The sequence below is a fragment of the Trichosurus vulpecula genome, chromosome 2 (genome assembly GCF_011100635.1).
Source record: "Trichosurus vulpecula isolate mTriVul1 chromosome 2, mTriVul1.pri, whole genome shotgun sequence".
NCBI lineage: Eukaryota > Metazoa > Chordata > Mammalia > Diprotodontia > Phalangeridae > Trichosurus > Trichosurus vulpecula.
The window spans coordinates 331,317,711-331,337,105 of record NC_050574.1 but is presented as its reverse complement, the minus strand read 5'-3'; the positions used below and the strand labels follow the sequence as shown (position 1 = coordinate 331,337,105).

General features: G+C 41.1%; 1 protein-coding gene across 1 annotated transcript in view; it reads left to right on the top strand.

Moving 5' to 3' along the window:
- The window catches only part of LOC118839981 (kalirin), a 413,338-nt gene that overhangs the window by 237,488 nt on the left and 156,455 nt on the right, over positions 1 to 19,395 (top strand). Inside the window, exon 11 of the mRNA XM_036747488.1 lies at positions 2,769 to 2,943. Within this exon, the coding sequence (XP_036603383.1) occupies positions 2,769 to 2,943 (175 nt within the window). The remainder of the gene's footprint in view (positions 1 to 2,768; positions 2,944 to 19,395) is intronic.

Genomic DNA, 19,395 nt, shown 5'->3' with positions numbered 1-19,395 from the left:
ACAGTATAGAAGCACTATGGTCCACTGGATCATGGAGAGTTGGACAAGAGTGAATCCATTGAGCAACAACAAATGAATGTATGGTGAGGAGGTTGGACTATGCGGCCTCTGAAGTGCCTTCCAAGGCTAGATCTAAGATCCTGTGATGAACTCATCTTTGTACCCTCAGCTCCTTGTACATGTGATTAGATTCAGTGTTTCATTCTGGGCAGAGAGAGAGAGAGAGAGAGAGAAAGGGAGGGAGGACCTTCAGACACTGAGATGACTGTATTAGCTATTCCTTTCAGGTCTATGTTATTTGCAAACCTGAAAAGTAAATTTGCATAGATACTAGAGAAGACCAAGGACAGAACCTAGACAAATTCCTGCCTCAAGGGGTCACAAGAGAATGCACATCAGTGAAGGAGATAGAAATACATGGTAGATAAGTAAAAGAAGAACCAAGAAAAGTGTGGGGTCTCAGAAACCAAGACAGGAGCAAATACCCTGAAGAAGGGTGGGTCAGCAGTGTGGACTGCTATAGTCTGGCTAAGGAAGATGGGAGACTTTTTCACCCTAGCCCTTTTAAATTTTGATCCTGGTCTAAATAGTTATATAAATTTTATAGCTATGACTTTATCATTATAAGTTATTATTTATTAATAGTATGGTATTATTGTATCATATATAAAAATTTTATAGCTATGATTTTATTATTGTAAGTTATTATTTATTAATTATATGGTATTATTATATCATAGATATATACATTTTATACATATTATTTTATTATGATAAATTTTTATATATTAATATAGGTATTCCATTATAGTTATATAAATATTATGGCTATTATTTGTTATAAGTTATTATATATTAATGTAGTATATATTATCATAATTATATAAATATTATCATTTCCACACAAGGCAGCATATCCTGGTTAAGAGGACATGGTCTAATTTTGTGTTGGTTTTGTGTAAGACAGTTCTCCCAGTGGGTGTAGACAATGAAGTAAGAATGAGGTGCTCCATTTCTGTATGGAACAGTGAGATTCATCCAGAGAAAAGCTCTTTTCCTCACTGTCAGCCTGAATTTATAGCCCCAGTAAGAAGTATCTCACACACAATGCTGTTCACAGCAAATGAGGACCAGATGAAAGAGTAGATAATTCTAAGTAAACACATTATTAGTGCAGGAAACTGAAGCACATGTCCAGCTGACAATGGGCTATTAACATATTTTCTTTATTCTCTATTTTTTTGCTGAATTTTATTTTAATGATGGCTCAGTGGATAGAGTGCTAGACCTGGAGTCATTAAGACCTGAGTTCAAATCCAGCCTCAAAAACTTACTAGCTGTGCGATCTTGGGCAAATCACTTAATCCTGTTTGCCCTGTTTCCTTATCTGTAGAATGAGCTGGAGAAAGAATTGCAAACTACTCCAGTATCTTTGCCAAGAAAAACCCCAAATGGATTCACAAAGAGTCAGACACGATTGAACAACTGAACAGCACGTACCGGACACTGTGTTAAGCCTTGGGGAATATAGTTTAATTCAAGGAGCATTTGTTAAGTACCTACTGTGTGCCAGGAACTAAGCTAGATGGGGAAGTGGGGAGGACAGTGATGTAGGAAAAGGGATACAAAGACAAAAGAAAATGATACTCACTGTCCCAGAGCTTACCTTCCCCGATGTCATTTCTTCTCCACCACACACCTGCTTTAACCAAGCCAGGCTATTTGTTGCCCCTTTTAAAAGCAACATAAAAAAATAAAAATAATATGGCAACTCTTAGTCCCGCTTTGGTATGTATCATCCCACCCTTGGAATACCCTCCTCTCTCCTCCCACTGATCAACTAGTCTGTGTGTCAGTTTCCATTTTTAGGACCCAACTAAATTTTTTTTTCCCTTTTAGGAAAACTTTGCCAATTATCTACCCCGACCCTGGTGTGACTACTCCTTTATTCTGTTTCTTGAGCACTTAGGCCTTCAAGCTATAATTCTAGCATATTCCACTTTTAAAAAAATATTTATTTATTTTTTGTTTTCGACATTCACTTTTATAAGATTTTGAGCTCTAAATTGTTCCCCCTCTCTCCTCTCTTCCATCCCCAAGAAGACGTGAAACTTGATATAGGCTGTACCTATACGATCATCATATTCTACTTGTCGACATGTTCTTTTTAATTCTTCTCCAATTGTTTGATACGTATTTTTTCCTTTGTAATTTGTCTCCCTCAAATACACTGTAAATTTCTTGCTATCAGGATTGTATTTTTTTTTGTCGGTAGAGGGAGTCATTCATAAAAATCTATATATCACTTTATGTTTTCCAAAAGACTTCTACATAATTACATTTGATCTTTAAAAACCACTGGGTACAACAGTCTGGTGGTTATTATTCTTTTTCCTCTGTTGTCCAGTTTGGTGTTTCCACGCACATGGTAAAAAGCAAAGAGACAGCGGGATAGAGTAGAAAGAATACTGGATTGGCAACCAGGAGTCTAACATTATGCTCCTCACTTAGCCTCTAACTAGCTGTAAGCATCTTGCTTTCCTTCTCTGGGACCATTTCGTCACCTACAGAATGAAGATGTTGGATTTCTGAGCTCCCTTTCAACTCTAGAATTCTATAGTTGTTTATTGAAATACATAAACTTCCTCAGAGTGTTGGCTTTGTACATTGGCCCCATTGTTAGGTATACCATAGAGACTTGGGTTCTATTAGAGGGAACCATTTAACATTTGGGTCATCGCCCTTCTTTTCTCTCTGCTCTGCTACAGGGACTCGGCAGTGTCCAGCAACAAGACGCCTCATAACAGCTCCATCAGCCACATCGAATCCGTCCTGCAGCAGCTCGATGAAGCCCAAGTGCAAATGGAAGAGCTTTTCCATGAGCGCAAAATCAAGCTGGACATCTTCCTACAGCTCCGGATCTTTGAGCAATACACTATTGAGGTAATAGACCAACTTTGTATGGAACTGACTTTAGGGGCCGATGGCTTGAGTGGTGAGGAGCTGGTTCACCTGAATGAGGGGAAAAAAAATAACATGGCACAGGAGAAAGAACACTGACTCTGGGTTCAAATCCTCCCTTTGGCACTTACTCCTTGTGAGACCTTGAGCAAGCCACTTAACCTTCGTGGGCCCGTTCCCTCATCTGTAAAGTGAAGGAATTGGACTAAATGACCTCTGATGTTCCTTTCAGTCCTTAGTCTATGATCTTACGCCAAAGAAACAGGGAAAGGGATTTGCTAACTGATAGCCTCTGGGAGATGGTGTAAGATGATACGTCTTAGCTGTCCGTTTTTAGACATGATCTAATTCACTTATAATGGGCCAAGGGGATCCTTGACCCCCTTACACATTTATTCATCGTGCCTCATCTCCCATGACGATATGTGTGTTTGTGTATTTTTACATATATATATACTCTAAAACCCTGCTTTTACATGATTTCATTTGATCCTCAAAATCACCCTTTGTGGTAGTAGGAAACCCCTCATGTTTTTGTCTGCATTGCCTGGCATGGACATGCTGCCATGTCCAAAGTAAAGGAAAATGAGTTAGTGTGATGTAGTCGGGAGAACATTGAAGTAGGATGCAAGACACGTGGGTTTTGATCTTGGCTTTGCCACTGACTGTGTGCACATTATTTCTACTTTCTGGGTCTCCGTTTCCTCATCTGTAAAATGAGGGAGTTCTTCTAGATGACTCTGATACAGAGGCCCATCTCTATTGTTTTTTTTTTTATCTGTGTATTAATGTTCTGGAATGTTTTGTCAATGCTGTGGAGTGGGAGGCCCCCATTCCCTACTCTCCAGGCAAATTTATTTCAGTATGCCCCTTTGCCTAGTAACGCATTTTCAGAGTCTCACATTGTTTGCTAGTTGGCTAATCATTAATGAGTACAGCCTTACTTCACTGTCAGGAGGGCAGCTAGGTGGCGCCATAGTGCACAGAGCACCAGGCCTGGAGTCAGGAAGACTCATCTTCCAGAGTTCAAATCCAGCCTCAGACACATAGTAGCTGTGTGACCCTGGGCAAGTCACTTCATCCTGTTTGCCCCAGTTTCCTCATCTGTAAAATGAACAGGAGAAAGAAATGGCAAACCACTCCAGTATCTTTGCCAAGAAAACCCCAAAATGGGGTCACGAAGAGTCAGACACGAATCCATTGAACAACAGCAATAGGAATCAGGAAGGGGGAAACAGGCTGTTTTCAAAAGCAGGTGGTATTCTCAGCACTAGGCTTGCTGTATATATAGATCAAAGTGACTGGTGCACTTGTCCAAGATAGCAGGATCCAGAGTGGAAACATGCTGGCAAACAGAAAACTCACACACCCCCTAAAGCTAAGGGATTGTCCTCAGTTAGTCCTATAGCAATTAAGAGAGCAGATTAAAAGGCTGACAAATGAAAAACAAAGTTCTGTCCTACTCCATAGGACAATCAGTCCATTTCTGAAACTCCTGAGTCGGGTGCCACATTGCATCTCCTTGCATGGTTCATCCTCTGGTATCACAGCCCCGCTCCATGAGAACAATAACTATATGTCCCAGATTTCTGGGTCGGTCCCACTTTCAAGAATAGAATGTGCCCTTTTAGATAGACTTCACAAAAGGGAATAGCCTTTGCCAGGCCATGTGTTCTGATTGGGAGGGGATGGGTTTTGGACAATATGGACCAGGTGCCTGTAATCCAGGGTCTTGCAGAATTCATCTCCCTCTACTCCCACCTGTCATCTAAGGGTAGAATTATCAGGAGGGAAAATTGTGGCAGCAAATGTAGTCATTTTCCATCTGTGCTTTATATTACTATTCTCTCTTTCCAAATCACCACATAGCCCTCCGATCTGGAGTATTTAGGGCTCATGGTATTTGAACACGCTGTTGTTGAGGTCAAGGTTGCTGGTTTAATTTCTGTATGAGTCAGATGTTCTTCACTCCGTTCCATTGCCACCAACCATACATACGCCCTCCCCTCAGCTAACTATACGAATTGAACTATGTCTCTGTTTACAAAGGGACTGAGGGAAAGTGTTAACAGTTCAGTGTAAATCCACTTTCTCTCCTTAGATAACAATTTAAAATATATATTCTGTACGTGGTGAATCTTTGCAGAAGAGTTCTCTCTTTAGGCAATAGAAGGTATTCTAGAAAAGTCCGGTGTAAATTGAAGTTTTTTATCAACCAGATCATATCTTAACTGCAACAATAGGATAAATTGTGGTTTAAATGAATACTTTGATGAACTCTTTTGTAAATGAAAAAAATCACTCCCTCAAAAAATATCATTTGCATAATGAAAAGTTTTCACATAATGGGTTTGCTTTCAGAGTAGTCCCTTGGCCGGTCTTGAATTAATCTTGAATCCTGTTTCTTGAGGGCTGCTCAAAAAACACGCTCCCACTCCAAATATCTCTTCAACTTGTCTATCACCATTCCCTCAAATTCTACATTTCATAATTCTTGTACTTATAGGCTTGGTCCACATCAAAATGCAGTTACTCCCAATAGGGTTACACGTTAAGAGCTTGTTAGCAATTAACATTTCGATATGTATTAGTTTATGATGTGCCAACTGAGAACAGGTTTTGATGGGGGAAGGGAAGGATAGAAGAGCATGATGATACTAGCTGACAGAGGAAGAGGGGACCATAACTGAATTAAGGGTGGGGGGGTGGTAAAAGGACACAGAAAACAAACTTTTGCTACTTCAGAATTTTTAAAAGCTGACTCATTTTAGGTATTCTTCCATATGTTGTCAGCAAATCTAGAAGCTGGCTACATATATTTACTAACTACTTGTGAGATACAAGCACCGTGCTAGGTCCTATGACAGGTGCAGAGATAGACAAGACATAGTCCCTAGCAAAGGAAATCAGACATCCCCACAAATAATAATGATGCAGGCTAGAACATGGTGCCTGCATAAGAGATGGAAAAACTAAGCTGTAAAGTGAGACCTGCCTGTACAGATGCAGACGTTTTCTCTTAAGTATTATTGAAGTTGAATATATCTGCCTACCTAGCTTTGGGCAAATCGTAAAATCACCATTCAATGCCTCAGTTGTGTACCTTAGCATATCAGGTTTTTTTAAAGTAGAAAATATTTTTCAGAAACTATATACTTTTAAAAAACCATTGGCAAGTAACCTAACCTGTTGTTCAGGCTCCTTTCTGAGACTGTAAATTACAGATGAGTTCCAATCTGCATTGGTGGAAAGCGCTTCCATACTGGGAATTCCCAACAGAGATGAAATCATAGGTCTCTTTTTTCCTTCTCTCCCTTCTGCCCCCTCCACAAGTATTTAAGAACAGAAATTTTCCTAGAACAGTTACTGTTGTGATTTTTTAAAAAATAAATCCATTTATTCAAAAATATATAATAAAAACTCAACCAGGAAGGTAATATGCTGTGAGGTATACAATGTTAATCATAGGTTAATAAGGGGAAAAGTGAGAAGGGGGTTGATTATTATTTCTTGACCCTAGAGCTCTGAGAAAGCCCTTATTTGATTCCTTTAGGAGTTTATGATTGAACCAAATATTTCATATTAAAAAAAAGTTCATCTAAACTGGAAACAGATTAAAATCTGCAGTTCAGTGGAGACAACCCCAGAACACTGGAGTGAGAGAAAGGTGATCAGAGTTCTAGTACTTCACTAGCTATATGACCTAGAGAAAATTCCTTAACTCCCCTGAGCCTTACTCAGTTTCTTCGTCTTTAGAATGAGGAGGTGGACTGGATCTCTATGGTCAAATGAAAAAATTAAATTACTTTTTAAAAATGTCTAATTCTCCTAAATTCACTGAGCTTTGCAAAGTGCTGTGTTTAAAAGTCAGGTTATCAATAGGCTCAGCTTCTACTACGTACCAGGATAGTTAGGCAGCGCAACGGATAGAGTGTCGAGCCTGGAATCAGGAAGGTCTGAGTTTAAATCTGTCCTCAGATGCTAGCTGTGTGACCCTATGCAAATCACTTAGCCCTGTTTGCCTCAGTTTCCTCATCTGTAAAATGAGATGGAGAAGGAAATGGCAAACTACCCCAGTATCTTTGCCAAGAAAACCCCAAATGGGCTCACAAAGAGTCGGAGGTTGGGAGGAAGAGACACGCAGGACTGAAAATTGTGTGCCAGACACTGTGTTAAGTACTGGGAAATACAAAGATAAAAAGTGAAACAGCCTTCCCCCTACACCTGCCCTCAGGGAATAGGGAGGAGTAGCATGTACGTACATAATATATGCAAAATTAACACACAATAATTTGGGGTACTAGCAGCTGGAGCTGGAGGGGTGAGGATCAGGAACAGTTTCATATAGAAAGTGGAATTGGTGCTGCCTGGAAGGAAACCAGGTATTCCAAGAGGCAAATGTGAGTACCAGGCATGGGGGACAGCCAGTGCAAAGGCCTGGAGATGGGAGACAGAGCATTTTGTAGGTGTGGGGAATAGCAGGTAGGCCAGTGTGGCTGGTGCATAGTGTATTTAATACTTGATAAAACCCAGTGAATTTTGTATTTGTCCTCTGGTTCCAACCCAAATGCCTTACTCTTCAGGGATGGCCATCACCCCTCTCACCCATCACTAGTGATGTAGCAAGGTTTTCTATACTACTTGTCATAGCTAAGAGACCTAGACAAAATCCTGTCATTATGTTAGGTGAGCATATTAAAGTGAATCTCTGAATTAATCTAAATAGAGTCAGGTCCTTCTAGATTTCCTGAGATACACATGCATATGATTAATTTATCATTCCCTCAAAACAATTTTAAGTTCTACACAAAATCACGAGGTCTTAAATTGGTCTGAAATGATTATAATAATTAGAGATGGCCTGGCATTGTGGATAGGTAACTGGCCTTGGAGTCAGGAAGACCCAAGTTCAAATCCTGCCTCCGACACATCAGGGCTGTGAGTCTGGGCATTTAACCCCTCCATGGCTCAGTTCCATTGGTTCTCTTACTTAGACTCAAGTTTCTGAAGCAGTTGGATACCGACATCCGTAGAGCCAAAGCCACAATCAGAACCCAAGTGTCCTGTCTCCTAGTTGAGGGTTCTTCCCAGTGTACCACACTCTCCCTTGGTCGTTCATTCCATGCGTGAGAGCCCTATCCTGGACAATGACTGCCTGAGCAGATAAACTCACAGGTCTTGGCTGTCCCTCTCCTGTCCTTGCCATCATAATAATAGACCTCCCTCAGAGCACTGGAGGGAGGCTCAAATAAGGTCATGTACATAAAACACTATGGAAACTTTTTAAAAGTTACATTTTTTTTAAAAAAAGATATGTGTTCTCATTTGAAGTAGGTGTTTTGATTCCCAACTTTACAAAGGAAGAAACTGAGGTGTGGAAAGGTTAAGTGGGAATTCTGTGAAAATACACATTTCAGAGCATTTGCCTATGTGCCTATCTGCAGGACAAGTCAGCTCACCAGAGGGTCCCATACCTGATGACATCACAGGTCTGGTTACCTCCCCACCCCCACCCCACAAAATGATAACCGACATTTATAAAGCCCTTCAACATTTATAAATCGTGTTACCTAAACATTCCATTTGATCCTCATAACAACCCTCTAATGTGAGGACTTTTATTTATTCATTCATTTATAATGTAAGGCCTTATTCTCCCACTTTACTGATGAGGAAAGTAAGGTCCAGAGAAGTTAAGTGAATTAATTGCCCGCAATCACACAGCTATTAAGGATCAGAGGCAGGATAAGAGTCCAGGTCTTCCTGACTCCAAGTCAAATATGCCAGTGATTCTCAGGGTGTTTTCTGAGGATGTTTGGAAATCCCTGAGACCTTGAGGCCAAAGTCGTTGTCCTAATAATGCCAACGTTCAGTGGTTTCAATCACATCCAACTCTTTGTGACCCCATCTGGGGTTTTCTTGGCAAAGACACTAGAGTGGTTTGCCATTTCCTTCTCCAGCTCTTTTTACAGATAAGGAAACTGAGGCAAGCAGGGTAAGTGACTTGCCCAGGGTCACACAGCTAGGAAGTGTCTGGATTTGAATTCAGGTCTTGTAGACCGCAAGCTCAGCACGCTATCTACTATACCACTTATCTGCCTGTCCTAATCATGCATGCTTATTAAAATACTGCTTCCTTTTTCAACTCCACATCTGCATGAGGCCAGATTTTCTTCAAACACTTCAACCAAAATTACAGCAGATTGACTGCAGAACCAGATAGGAGAATCCAACTGTCTTTTATTAAGTCAGATATTAAAGAGATTTGCGGACATATACAAAACAGTGCCACTCTCCTCACTCTTTTTTTGCTTTGGAAAATATAGTTATTTTTCATTTAAAGTATGATGTTAAAACATAATGAACTTGTTACTGTTGTTTTTTAAACAAGTTAATACATATTTTAAACATTTATTACTTTTAATTTCTAATATTGTAAATGTTGATAGATATAACCTATTTTTTAAAAGCTCTTTGAGGGGGGCCCTCAATTTTTAAGAGTATAAAGTGGTCCTGAGACCAAAGAGTTTGAGAATTGCTATTCTCTCCAGCGCTTCTTAAACTTTTTCCACTCTTGACCCCCTCAGCATTTCTTAAACTGTGGGTCGAGATCCCATGTGGGGATCCATGAGCTCTCTCTTGTAGCATACATAGCGCTTACCCTACAATCATTGAAATCCTCCTCCTCATGTGCAGAAACATTCACCTTTGTATACCATGCAAGAACATTGGTCTCCAACGAGGAGATGAAAATGGTGGGTTATAGTGAAACCGTAGTACACTATCTAGTTAAGAACACTAGGCAGGCGAAGACATTCAGAAGCCTTTGTTCATGGAAATGACCGTTTGTTTTTTCATCTGTTCATTTTTTATTCATTGATTTGTTTGTTCATTCACTTATTCATTTGCTTATCTGTCTGTCCATTTATCTATCCATCCATCTATCCATCTGTTTATCCATTTATTCACTCACTCATCTCTCTCTGTGTCTCTCTGTCTCTTTCTGTCTCTCTCTGTCTCTCTCTCTCTCTCTGTCTCTCTCTCTCTGTTTCTCTCTCTCTCTCTGTCTCTCTCTCTCTCTCTCTGTCTCTCTCTCTCTCTCTCTCTCTCTCTCTTTCTCTCTCTCTGTCTCTCTCTCATCTGTCTGTCTGTCTATCTATTTATCCATCCATCTATCTGGCACAATAAAAGGCTGCTAAAATCCACTAACATTGAAATCCTACTAGGTCCATGGTGAAAATCCCTGTTCCAGATCAAGTTGCCCCTGGCGATTTTTATAAGGGGTGAGCTTGTTTTGGATAGCATGGCATTTAATTCTGTGGGCACATAGCAAATATCCAGGGAAGCAGGCATCCACTTTTCAGTTAAGGCTCTTGGGGAAGAGCCTTCACAAATAGATGTGCCAGAAGTGACCTGACACAAACCAGAGCTGGTTCTGTGATTTCAGGACCCACAGCTGTGGTTTTCCTGTCCACAGAGAAAGCATTTTCTAAGCGTGCTCCAGATTCTTGTGGTTTATGAAAAGTCCATGGGGAGCAGTGGCCCAGAGAATGAAGGTGTCCAGCCATGACCTTGAAGCTTCTTCCCCTTTCTTCGTGTCACTAGTTTTATTAAATCATTTAATAATTGAATTCAAAAATACATGATGCTTAAATTGTTGCTTTGGGCTTCTTGAATTGTCATGATAGATTGTATCAGGTCTGAAGAAAACCAAACTGGTTTGGGGCCCAAGACTGGTGCTGCCAAAAATAAAAACTTGTCATTCCAAATCTACAAGGTATCTTATCCAGAGCAAGGATGACAGCTCTATTTTGGACTCAATTTCTTGGAACTTCCAGGAAATCTACTGAAAAGAAATACCATATCCCATTGGGAAGCCCAGTCTTCATAGGTGTTCTCCTCCACCTGTGTCAAAGGCACCCTACCAATCGGTTAGGGTAGAATAGGCACTAATGGAGAAGACATGAAGCAGACTTCTGAACAACATGCAACTCAACAGGCAGCACTTTCTCCATTTACTATTCTTACTCACTTTACCATACTGCTTAGCACATGGTAAGCATTTAAAAAATGTGTTTTGTTATTCATTCATTTATTCACTCAGGCAATACTTACCATCAGAGGTTGCATGGTATGTCTACTCTTCTACTGAGACTTAACCAGGATGGGGCATCAAAGACTGCCATCTGTGTGCCTCATGGTCCTCCAATGACCCCTACTCTTGAGGGAGACTCAGTATTGGGCAGGCCCTTGGGAGACATAGAGGGAAAGGGGCTGACATTGTTGGTCACTGGAAGAAAAATAGGAGACAGGATACCCTGTCTACTGACAATTGGTCTTTCCTTTGTCTCTCTACCCTTTTTCCATCAACTCTTATTGCTCCAAGTCAAAAAAATTCCTTCTCATACCTCTACTTTTCTGCTATACCACGTTTATGTCAAATAGTCCAGAATAGTCAGAGTATTTGAGTGGTGGCTTTATCCTAACAAAACCTATACAACTGAAATTGATACAAGAGAGGATGGGCTGAGATTAGGAAGAAAGGTTCATTGGATATAGTTTTCAGGAGATGATGATTCACCCTGGAAAAGAAGAAGCTGAAGAATAACTACTAAAGGAGGAATATTGGACTTGGAATCAGAAAAGTCCTAGGTTTGAATTCTGGCTGTCATGATTAGGAGCTTAATGACTTTGGGCAAGTCCGTTAACTTCTCTGGGCTCAGGGTCTTCATTTGTAAAAATTGAGATTGGCTCAGTGACTTTACTGGCCCCTTTCAGTTCTGAATCTATGATCATCCCAGAAGCACCCACAAGCCCAAGAGTACTGAAGTAAGCTGAGTTAACAGTACTCTGACACAGCCCTGATAAACTCTACTCTACCTCCTCTGGCTTGATTCCCTGCCTTTGGGGTACAATTTCTACTTGAGCAGTACAGCCCCTGATTTCCCATGCTAAATACAGTCAATCTCCTTAATGACAGCTCACTTCTTCAAATCTGGAGCACAACCCCTATGTGTCCTGGCAGACTCAGGTTCAGTGCCACCTCCCTTGGCTACAGATGCTGCCACAGCCCAGCGCCCTCACCCATTACTGAAAATTGTTAGCAAAGTCTTTATGTTGAACCAGACCTTGCCTCCTTATAACTTCTTGAGCATCTAGTGTTATTCCTAGTCTTGCCCTCTGGGGTCCTTCCTCTCTCTTCCACGTGACATTTCTTCAAATATTTGGAGATGGCTGCCATGTCTCCTGCTCCCCCAAGTCTTATCTTCTGCAGACTAAATATCTCTGCTTTCATTGGCCAGTCATCCTGAAAGATAGTTTCCAGATGCCTACACATTCTGATCGTCCTCCCCTGGATCTTTTCTTATTTGTCAATGTCTCTTAAAATGTGGTACCCAGATTTGAACAAAGAACTCCAGACGTGCTCTGTCCAGCTCAGAGTAGAAGAGAACTAATGACTTCCCATGAGCTGGACACCTCATTCCTATTAATATAGGCTGTCCATTCCTTGTTCGTGCCTTGTCACGCCTGCATTCTTTTCTAAATACTCATGAACCATCTGTCCGATAATCCATTCTGGAGTTTTGCCAGCCTTGCACTATTCCCCCCTCTCTTCCTGCACTCATTACCTCCTTATGAAAATTGGGCCACTTGCCCTTCTGGCCCCTCCCCCATTCTCAGTGATTTCTTAAAGATGTCTTCAAATGAGCTTTTGTGAGAAAGGAAGAGACTTATTCTGCATTGTTCCAGAGGGCAGCACCAGTAGGTGAAAGTTGTGAGATGCAGACCATGGCTCAACAGAAGGAAAATCTTTCCAACATTTGGAGCTATCCAACTATGGAACTGGCTGTGTCTTCAGGGAGTGAGGTCTCCATTACTGTAAGTGTTCAAGTAGAAGCTGCATGATTATTCATCAAGGATGCTTTAGAATGTGATGGTGACTAGAAGATCACATCTGTAATTTTCCTCAGCACCTGGCTAAATGATGCATCTGGGTCAGGAAAATTGAACTGGCTTAGAAAGGACTAGATACTTAACCAATGACTTCAGGGTTGAGGAACCTGCAGCCTTGAGGCCACCTATGACTCTCTAGGTCCATAAGTGCAGTCCTTTCACTGAATCCAAACACGAATGTGACCCTTTGACTGAACCCAAACACATGTGGCCCTCTAGGTCCCCAAATGTGACCCTTTGACTGAACCCAAACACATGTGGCCCTCTAGGTTCTCAAATGTGGCCCTTTGATGGATTCCCCACCCCTGACCTAGCTTCCCACCTCCACTAGGGAGGAAACAAAAGGAATGAATTACTGAGGAAGCATGAAGGGTTTGGCTTAGATGTGGAGAAAAAAAATCCAGCTTTCATCAGGTAGGAACGTCAAACACAGGGATGGGTGACGGAGGTTATAGAAAGCTCTTATGTAGAAGAGCTTTTGAAAGCCAAAGTTATTTCTCATCTCTCTGGGACCCTGCCCAAACACAGGACAACAGATGAGATCATCTCAAGATCCTTTCCAAACCCATGCGTTCCATAGAGTTTTGTGATTGCAGCCTGGTCCCATGTATCATTTGGTGGTAGCCATGGTTAGTGATAAATAAGATGAAGATGAAGGAGGAAATCATAGAAACAAATTGATGATAAAAAAAGATTCAATAATTTCTAAGTCTGTTGGAAACAGAGCAAAATTTTGTGGTCCACATTCTTATTCCAGACATAGAACATTCTAAAAAATGTTATCCTTGGACTGTGCTAAGGGATGGCTGATAAGCATTAGTGGTGTGCATAGCTTCGTATCCTTGCCTCTCCTATGTATATGATAATCTACATAACACCTAGGCTTTCTTGGAAAATGGGTGGAGGAAATTGAGGAAGCAAATTTCTGCTGTGGGTAGCCAGGTGGCACAGTGAATAGAGCACCAGGTCTGGAGTCAGGAAGACCTGAGTTCAAATCTGGCCTTGGATACTTACTAGCTGTGTGACTCTGGACAAGTCACTTAACCTGTTTGTTTAGTTTCCCCATCAGTCAAATGAGTCAAATGAAGGAAATGGTAAACCCCTCCAGGATCTGTGCCAAGAAAACCCCAAATGGGGTCACACAAAGAATCAGACATGACTGAAATGACTGAACAACAACAAAAGTGTAGTCAAATCATCTCTGGGCCTCAGTTTCCTCATCTGTGACATGAGGGGGTTGGACTAGATCTTCTCTGAAGTCCCCTCCATATCTAAGTCTATGATCCTCTGATCAACTTAGTTAAGTTCACACAGACTCATCCCCAGGTTGGCTGCTGGATGAAGCTTCTTGGCCACAGCAGGTCTCAAAGATCATCTCTCTCTACTAAGGCAGGAAGGAACTGCAGTCTTCAGTGCTGAATAGGAGAATGACAATCATTAAATCACAGATCTCTGAAGCACTGGGCTATGGTCAGTCATAACCAGGCACAACTCAATTCTTTCTCCTAGCTATGGTGTTTGTGCTTCCAGATTAGTGTGACATAATGCAAAGAATACCGCACTTAGAGTCGCAATTGATTTTATTGTTCCTTTGTTTCAGTCATGTCTGACTCTTCTTGACCCCACTTGGGGTTTTCTTGGCAAAGATACTGGAGTGGTTTGCCATGTCCTTCTCCAGCTCATTTTACAGGTGAGGAAACTGAGGTAAACAGGATTAAGTGACCTGTCCAGGGTCACACAACTAGGAAGTGTCTAAGGTATGATTTGAACACAGATCTTCTGGGCTCTAAGGAGAGTCACAGGGTTCAAATCTTGGTTCTCTCATTGACCAGCTATGTGACCATAGGCAAATCTCTGGAAGTCTTTGAGCCTGTTTCTTTACCTGTTAAGCAGTGATAACAAAAAGTGGCCTAGCTCTCCAGACTAGTGAGAAGAATATTTTTTAAATAGTAAGGAATAGTTTATCTGAAGAGTCCATTGCCAGCAGATTCGGATGCTGTTGTATATATTCCCCCTCCCATCTCCACATTCATTATAAATTCAGTTGGACTGGCTGTCTTTTCTGTCAAGTTGGGGAAACTTGGAGTTCCTCCAATGAGGGATTCAGTCAGTCAATAAGCATTTATTAAGTGCCTACTATGTGTTGTGTATTGTACAAAGCACTGGGTATGTAAAGAAAGGCGAAAATATAGTCCCTGCTCTCAAGGAGCTTATAGTCTAGTAGGGGTGGGGGTGGGAGAAGGAACAAAAGGCAAACGACTATGTATATAAAAGATATAAAAAGGATTAGATGACAGGGCCCTGCTTGAAGCAGAAAGAGGTAGAAGCCTTGGCCCAAGGCTTCCTTCATACCGTATAACATATGGTCACTATTTCTGGATAATTCAGCTTAGCCAAATAACACTCAATGCTCTGCTTTACTGCCACTGTGACCCTGAGCCCGCAGGTTACCTACTATCACCGTATTTAGGGGCTCCGACTCTGCCCCCTTCTTTTCTCTCCCTCCCTTCCCATATCCACCCTCAGACTATGAGAGCTCTTAGAATATTTCTTTCAGAAAACTTTTCTCTGGAGTCTTAGAGCTGACAGAGACCTCAGTGGTCACCTCATCCAATCTATACATCTATAACATGTCTGAGAAAAAGCCCCTCAGCTCATTCCACTTTCTGAATAGCTGATCGTGAGGGTTTTTTTTTCCTTTATTCCTCCCTTAGATGGAGTCTAAATCTGTCTCTTGGTAATGCCCTCAATGATTGGAGATCTGCCCTCCAGTACTAAAGAGAACATCATTGGTACATTTAGAAGGGAAAGAATCCTTCTAGAAATCAGGCAGTCAAATTTAGATAATCAGGGTACCTAAAAGTATTTCTGCCTTGCAATCAGCCCAACCAATGAGCTTCTGAAAGATGCCTGACTGCTTAACTTTTTCCTGGGCCTAATCAGCCCACCAGGCAACTAGACCTCCCTACTTAACTTTCAATTAAGGAGCCAAGGGTAGGCTCACACAAACTAAAGAGTCAGAACCAGAGGAAGATGGTTGGGGTGGGGTAGATGTGTTTAGTTACTTAAGCAAAATATCAATGCTACAAACTGGAAGTTGACCCAATAATATAACTGGGATGGGGGGGACTTCTGATTATAGTATGTTAATTGTATGCATAGGAATATAAATTTAGAGATGAAGAGAACTTCAGAAGCTATCCAATCCAACCCCTTCATGTTGTTATTGTTGTTCAATCGTGTCTGACTCTTCGTGACCCCATTTGGGTTTCTTGGCAGAGATACTGGATATTAGTTTTTCATTTCCTTCTCCAGCTCATTTGACAGATGAGGAAACTGAGGCAAACAGGGTTAAGTGACTTGCCTAGGGTCACACACCGGTAGTGTCTGAAACTGCATTTGAACTCAAGGCTTCCTGAATCCAGGCCAGGCACTCCATTCACTGCACCACCTAGCTGCCCTTTTTTTTTTTTTACAGATGGGGAACTTGAGGCCAAGGGAGATTAAATGACTTGCTTGTCATTTAATCACACAGACTATAAGAGTCGGAGGTAGTATTTGAACCGAAGTCCTCTCTTGGACTATTTTGAAACAACATTGGCTGGGGCAGCCTGATATTCAGTTTACTTCTCTGTTGACTACCTTCATTTAATAGAAATTTTCCCTTAGAGTGTGGGATATTCGGTTGTTTTTTTTTCCTATTCCCTGATTGAGTGCTTCTTAGAAACACCATAACCCTTTTCATCTTTAAAAAAAAATACTTTTGATGTATTGAAAATATCTTCACATGCAAACAATTTGCTTATTTCAAGTAATATATTCAGTTCAGTGACATTAAAACACAATGGAACCATTTGGTGTTCATTGTAATGGGATTTGACCCTCTATATAATATATGTGCATATTAGATTTGATTAGATTACATTGAATTGTATTTTCTTCCCCTGTGTATTCTCTCTCCAAACCCCTCAGTTTTGAGGAGGGAACACACAATGAAGTCTCCTAGTCTCCCGATTACATGAAACGATTGTTGGGTAGTAAAGAATTCAGCTAATGGGCATCGGCCTCAGAAAGAGCCAACAAATGGGTTCAGGTGGGCAGAAAAGTGGCAAGTGAGTTTTAATGTGGGCAAATGCAAGGGATGGTGTCTAAGGGGAAATAATTGGCACTCTCTTTAGAAGATGAAGGGCTGTAAATTATTGATTATGACCCAAGAAAGGGAGGTGAGAGTCACCATAGGTTGTTCCCTGAGGGCATCAGTTCAATATTCTCCCCCACCACCCTTGGGGCTGCTGTTGGCGACAGAATAGGCTTCATGGGCTTAAGCTTTTTACAGCAGCCCTTATTTTCCTACAGAAATCAAGCTGGCTCCTCATTATAAGGGCAAAGACCTTCCTCCAGCCTTCTCTCTAAATCCCTTCTTTTCTCTGATTTCCAGGATGAATGTGACTCTTGGGCAGGTAATTGTTGGAACAGAAATGCTTCCAATGTGCCTTTCAACGAGGTCACCACTTTTGAAATGGCGCTCCAATTAACTAACAAGTGGGAGGGAGAGGTAGGCCACTGGAGCCAGGAAAGGGTCTGAGTGGGCCAGCAACTGAGGTGGGGATTATTTAGAGCTAATTGAGTGGAAAGAAAAAAGCAAAGTAGGTTGATTGAAAGTTGAATGCCCTGTGGATGTCTTGTGTTTCATTATCCGCTCACGTGATTCAGCCCCTATTTTCTGTCCTGACCAAGTTCCTTCCAAGTAGAATAAAAGAACCCACATTTCCTGGAGACTACATTTTGCATTCTTTTTTGGCTTGAGCAGAGGAATGGAAGACCCTATGCCAAATATCAGGGAAGGGCATTGTTGGGTGCAAGATACTAAGCTAGCACTTCTTCCTACTCTCTTGAAAAAATACTGATTCTTGAAAGGAGAAATACATGGCATCTGTCCAAGAGGGAATTCATTCTCTACCTCCAGAACCTCATCTATCCTACAGACTTCTCTAATTTTGTTAAGGGAATGTTGTTCTTCCAGTCACCCAGGGTTGTGACTTAGGAATCACTTTCCTTCCCCCTCCCACACCCATGTCCTATCTGCCAAATCTTGCCAAACCTGTGTCTACATCAGTTACCTCCTCTCTACTCCAGACTCTAATCCAGACCTTTTTTACTCCTCACCTGGGTTATTGTAATGGGCTCCTAACTGGTGTCTCTCCAATCTATCAGGTCAACCAGTACTTATTAAACACCTACTGGATGCCAGGCACTGTGTTAAGCCCTGGGGATAAAAAGAAAGGCAAAGGTCAGTTCCTTCTCTCAAGGAGTTCACAGTCTAATGGGGAGAAAACCTGTGAACTATGAACTGACAAGATCTCATTAGGATAAATTAGAGTTAATCAACAGAGGGAAGGCACTGGCATTAAAGAACAGTGATCTATCTCCCACATGGCTGCTAAATTCATACTCTTAGGGTAAAAGTCTGATCATGTCAAAATCTTCATCGATTCTCAGGACTTATTTTCTCAAACTCTTCAGCCTGGCATTTGAGTCATTTTCAATCCTGTCTGACTCTCTGTGACCCCATTTGGGGTTTTCTCAGCAAAGATACTGCAGAGTTTTGCTATTTCCTTCTCTAGCTAATTTTACAAATGAGGAAACTGAGGCAAACAAGGTTAAGTGGCCTACCCAGGCTCACACAGCTAGTAAATGTCTGAGGCCAAATTTGAACTCAGATTTCCTGATTCCAAGCTCAGAGCTCTATTCACTCTGGCACCAGCAGCCTTAATATCATGGAAATTAAAAAGGGTAACAAAAAGAAAGAAGGAAGATATTCAATTCCTATCCACCTTGCTTCATTTTCAGTAACTAGATGTCACTGTAGATAGAGTACTGACATTAGTATTAGGAAGACCTGGATATGAATCCTGCTTCAGAAACTTTTCTAGCTATAAGACTGTGGGCAAGTCATTTAACCACTCTTATTTTCTCACCTGTAAGATTATGATAATAATAACATCTAACCTTAGGGTCATGGTGAGGATTAAATCAAATAGTATTTGTAAAGAACTTTATAAACCTTAAAGCACTATATAAATGCTCACTCTTATTATGATTATTTTCAACACTAGACTCCATGACTATTGTTCAGTAGATTCACAGAAATTTATTTTAAGCTTTGATCATTTATTGGAATAGGGACGTTTAAAGAAGCAGCTTGATGAAGAAGAAAGGGCCCTTGACTTGGAGTCAGAAGACCTGAGTTCTGATCTTGGCTAGCTCTGTGACCTATATAGGACAAGTAACCTCAATTCTAGGAAGAAAAGTTTCTTTTGCCTTACAAAGGGAATGATACTTTTACAACCTTTTTTCCCACAGGGAAAATGTAGGGAAAGCACATTGGAAAACAATGTGCTATAGATTGGTGAGTGGTGATTTATAGGTTTCTCTCATGTGGCTGAATTCCTTGTTAAACTCTGATTTTATTATCCTTAG